Source organism: Otolemur garnettii, unplaced genomic scaffold (assembly GCF_000181295.1).
Source record: "Otolemur garnettii isolate 467f Iridium unplaced genomic scaffold, OtoGar3 scaffold00023, whole genome shotgun sequence".
Lineage (NCBI taxonomy): Eukaryota > Metazoa > Chordata > Mammalia > Primates > Galagidae > Otolemur > Otolemur garnettii.
Genome location: NW_003852418.1, coordinates 11,205,011 through 11,209,964, shown reverse-complemented (window position 1 = coordinate 11,209,964; position 4,954 = coordinate 11,205,011). Strand labels below are relative to the sequence as shown.

The following is a 4,954-nucleotide window of genomic DNA, read 5'->3' as shown; positions in this document are numbered from 1 at the left end:
GTGAGGCCTTTCTTGACCACTTATGCCCGTCTGCAAGACGTTGTCCTGTTTTATTGTGTTCCTACCAGTTATTAGTACCTGATACTACTAATTGATTTGTTTCTCCTCTCACATGAACGTAACTCCAAGAGGACAGTTTTAACTGTTTTGTTCTTTGCAGCACCCCCAGCGCCAACAACTGTGTCCGATATTCAATAAAATGGTGCATTGAATGAATGAACTGGGATGTATGCTAGGCCGAACCTCCATGCCTTGCAATCCTGGTTCTGCCGCAGTGGGCAAGGAGATGGGTCAGACTTTGAAGATGACTCTTAGGCCCCCCGGCGCAGGGGCACCGGAGCACAGAGTACTTGACAGACGCTGGGCGAAAGCCTGGGCGGTGGCCGCGCTGGGAGAGGGGCTGTCGCCATTTGGCTACGTTCCACGTGGGCCGCCGCGCCGCCGCGGGAGCCGGACGGGTGGTCGGCAGAGAGCGCGCGCACGCGGGTCTTTTGCGACGGTGCCCGGTAGCGCTGGCCCCGCCCCCTCGCGCGCTCGCCCCGCCCGGCCCCCGCTGCTGCGCTAGCTTGGGGCCGCTCTGGCCCCCGCCCGCTTCATGTGGCCCGGCCCGCGGCGGCCGGCGGCTGGGAGCGGAAGGGCGGCGGCGAGTGGCGGCCTGCGAAGCCCGGGGGGCAGTGGCCGAGGCCCAGGAGGCGGCGGCGGCCCAGGAGGCTGCGGACGGGGAGCGGCGGGAGCGGGCCGGGGTGGGCCTTGGAGCGGCCGCCGGGCTGCAGCATGCGCGCCCGCCGGGGGCTGCTGCGGCTGCCGCGCCGCTCGCTGCTTGCCGCGCTCTTCTTCTTCTCGCTCTCGTCCTCGCTGCTTTACTTCGTCTATGTGGCGCCCGGCATAGGTAGGAAGGGGGCCTGGGACCCCAGTGGTTGTCGCCCTGGCCTTGGAGGGACTCAGGGAATCCCTGCCCCTCCCCGAGAGGCCCTGGCGCTCATAGGACCCCCTGCTCAGCCCGGCGGCAACCCCGACCCTCATCCTCGGGAGAGGGGGTTGCCTGGCCCTTGAGGAGGCCCACGCCGGCTTTTGGGGCTCTAGGACATTACCACCCTCTGCGCCCCGACAGGCCCCCGAAATCCTCCACTCCGCCAGCCTCCGGTCCACCCCCTAACCTCCTAACCCTGTCTCCCTCCATCCCTAACCGCATTGCCTTCCAAACCCAACGGTGCCTTCACACCCCGCCTTGGTGCTGGGGCCCCCTCCTTTCCCGCTCTTGGCTCTTTGGAACCTTCACTTCCCGCTCCTTGGCCCGAGAACTCCCGCTTTTCCTCCCCCGGGGTCTTCTGGAGCCCCCGTTCCCGGCATTCCCCGCACCCTGAGCCCCTGCGGCTCTCCCGCCCCTCCTCGCTCAGGCCCCTCGCCTGGGTCTAGAGGCCCCCAGCCTTCGCGTTTTCCATCCTTCCTTTCTCGCCCTCCCGGGTTTCTAAACCGTTTCCCGCTCCCGTTAGCCCCCCTACCTCCTCTTTCTCCCCACCACTTCCCGGTGTTACAGCCATCTCCAGGTTCTCCTCCCCCAGCACATTCTCCGCGGGAAGTGGCCGATCGGATCCCTTGCGTCGCCGGGAGGCACTCCCTGTTATTACCGAGGTCCACTCCTCATTCAATGTCCTGCTAACCCCTCTGCGCGCCCCTGCCTTCTCCACATCTGTTACCTGCCCCGCATGTCACCGATGGCCCCTCTTGTCACCTCCGCCCCCAACCTCCTGTCCTCAGCCACTGCTTTCTCCTGAATGGAAGACTTGGAGAAAGGGTGCTGCCCGTGCTCTTCCTTTCTCCCACTTTGGCCCTCTCCTAGCTTTAAGGGTAGGTGCCTGCCCTGGGGACCGAGGGGAAGTTTAAATGGACCCTAGAGGAGGGATGTGACTACCGCCTTTTGGGAAATGCTGCCAGGTGGGAAGGGAGAGCATGGAGAAAAGATGGAATGGCTGGCTACTCATTCTTAAAGTCTTATCCTTTAAAGGAAAGACAGCCTCCGGAGAAACGAACCCTCCTCCAGCATAGACTTTGTAAGACCACAGTGAAGACAGGGCATGAGGAAATCTGGAAGGAAAGAGAGCGTGAAGATTAAGAGCAGAGGACGTTGAGGTCAGGCTTGGATTCCACTCCCTGTCCTATATGACCTTGGGCAGGTTATTAAGCCTCAGCTTTTCAAGTCTGTAAAATGGGGGTACTAGTCCCAGTCTCATAAGGTTTTTAAGGATGGAAGTAGGTAAATTCCCTTTAAAGCACTTTTCACTATACCCGATGCATGGAGAGTTTTAAAAATAAATAAATGCAGCCATTAAATGTAACTTTCAAGAGAGATGGGAGTAGGTTGAAGATTTAAGGAATGTGTTTGCCTGACTTGGCATTACCATGGGCCTCTAGAGAAAACCTTCGTTTTTGGTGAAAAATGACCAGGAGATGCTGTTGGAGGTTGGGTAGAGAGAGTAAATTCTATAAAAATTCTGGGTTATTTGGATATTAGGAAAGGGTTGATGGTTTAGCTGTAGGGAGCTGCCTTTTAGGATTGTAGTAATAATTAGTGCCATTCTCTGTTGACCTGTCAACTCTGGACTAGCTGAATAGAGAAATTTCCAGATAGAGCAGGAGATTCTCCCTGATCATGTATTTTAAAGCATAATTTATGTGATGGTTGATATTCTGTAGTCAACTAGATCTGGGAAGATAGAACAGGCAACATCAGATTGCTCTAAGTTTGCAAGTGTCTTAGTGAAAAGCATCCCTCTAGGAAGGTACAGTTTGTGGCCTAGTGGATTTGATTGAGTAGTTTATAAAAGGATAGGAATTCTGACAGGACAAGAACAGATAACTAGTGAAACTAATTGAGAAAAGAGTTCATTAGCATACTGGACATGAGACTCTAATAAAAATGGATGTGAAATGAGGGATTTGGACCTAGAGGCAGCCTTAGAACAAATAACTCCTTTTTTCTTCTATGAAAGAGACAGGTACTTCTGATCTGGGTCTATAAATCAGCTTATCTAAATGGAAAAATATATCCCACTGGGATTGTAATCACCCTTTTGATTAGAAAAGTTAGAAGTCATTCTACAAGAGAAATGAACTTGCCAACTTAATTAAGATTCCTCAACCCTAGATTTTTAGGTCACTGGAACCCCTTTGTAGAATGATGTGGTGTGACTACCATGCTTAGAATCCTGTGTCACTGATCATAAAAAACATGCAAAGCATTTAGATGTTCATTAGGACCATGTCTCCTTAAATGTTTGTCTTCTAAAGAGCAGTTCTAGGGAGGATTCAAATTTTGTTCTTGGGAAAGAGGAATAGGAAAAAGGATGAGGAGTAATTTTAGAGTTCATACAGACAGAGTTACCTTTAACTATTAGGAGATTATCTTGGTTTTTCTGTTAATGAACTTAAGTTTTCAAATGTCTAGCTTCGAATAATGAGGTGGCAGATCTTTTCAAAAGGTTAAGGCAATTTGGAAAATTAAAAGGGTTTATGTGTCATGGGATATGAAAACTTTATCTAAAACAGTTATTAAAATGATCTTAGGAAATAATAGTTGGTTCAACCATATGAAATTTCTGTTTTTGCAGGTCAAAAACAATTGTAGGTCTTTTACAAGATAACAGGAGTGCGCTGTTTATAAATACATATATGAAGTGCTGATTTAAAACATCTTAATAAGTTTATGGTGCCATCATATGGTAAGGTTGTAGATAGGTTACTGACCTTGTAAATTGTTGCCTTTGTAAACAGTTACCAATTTTTTATTTTTTTATTTTTGAGACAGAGCCTCAAGCTGTCACCCTGGGTAGGGTGCTGTTCTGTCACAGCTCACAGCAACCTCCAACTCCTGGACTCAAGCAAGTCTCCTGCCTCCGCCTCCCAAGTAGCTGGGATCACAGGCACCCGCCACAAGCCTGGCTATTTTTTTGGTTGCAGCTGTCGTTGTTTGGCGGGCCCGGGCTGGATTCAAACCCGCCACCTTAGGTGTATGTGGCTGGTGCCTTAGCCACTTGAGCCACAGGCACCGAGACAACAGTTACCAATTTTGAGAGAGATGCCTGTGCACTGTTAGGGACAATTGCGGGAGCAAAAACAATTGTATCAGCAGCTTCATATATAGTTCAATCTAATACATTTTCTAATAATGAAAATTCTGTTTTCTGGCACAGTGGAAAGTGTCAGACTTGTATTTCCTTCCAGGTTTAATTTTTTCCAGTCCTGGCTTTTGATTTGCTTTGTATACCCTGTGGCTATGTTGTACTCAAAGGCTATGGAGAAACCGTCACTCCAAGAGTGATATTGCAACTATGTTCAGAAATAGGCAGACTCGAATTTGAAATAAGAGAAAAATCATTTTAGTTACAAATGTTTTAAAATTGTTCAAAATTTGAGCCTGATCACTGACTTAGTATTTTTGAGATCTAAGGCCAATTCTTTTTTTTTCCTTCGAGACAGTGTCTCACTCTGTTGCCAGGCTAGCGTGCCGTGGTGTCAGCCCAGCTCACAGCAACCTCAGACTCCTGGGCCCAAGTGATCCTCCTGCCTCAGCCTCCCAAGTAGCTAGGACTACAGGCACCTGCCACAATGTCTGACTAGTTTTCTATTTTTAATAGAGATGGGGTCTCTCGTTCAGGCTGGTCTCAAATGCCTGAGCTTAAGGAATTCTCCTGCCTCAGCCTCCCAAGAGTGCTAAGATTATAGGTGTGAGCCACCTAGCTCAGCCCTTAATATCAATTCCTAGTATCAGTAACCTATAGTTTAAGAGGAAAGGAGAGTTTTCTTGGATTGGATGGCTGTCTGTGAAATGGGGTACCATCTGACCCAGGAAACAAGATAGGAAAATTACTAAATACAACTTTAGCATGTTTGTAGCAAATACAGAGTGCCCTTAGCTATTGTAATATTCTCATACCAATCCAGTTAATATTTTTAA

General features: G+C 49.5%; 1 protein-coding gene across 1 annotated transcript in view; it reads left to right on the top strand.

Annotated features, from left to right (window-relative positions):
- Positions 1-595: 595 nt before the first annotated feature.
- The window catches only part of B4GALT5 (beta-1,4-galactosyltransferase 5), a 77,487-nt gene continuing 73,128 nt past the window's right edge, over positions 596-4,954 (top strand). Inside the window, exon 1 of the mRNA XM_023511964.1 lies at positions 596-889. Coding sequence (XP_023367732.1) covers positions 775-889 — 115 coding nt within the window. The 5' untranslated portion in view covers positions 596-774. The remainder of the gene's footprint in view (positions 890-4,954) is intronic.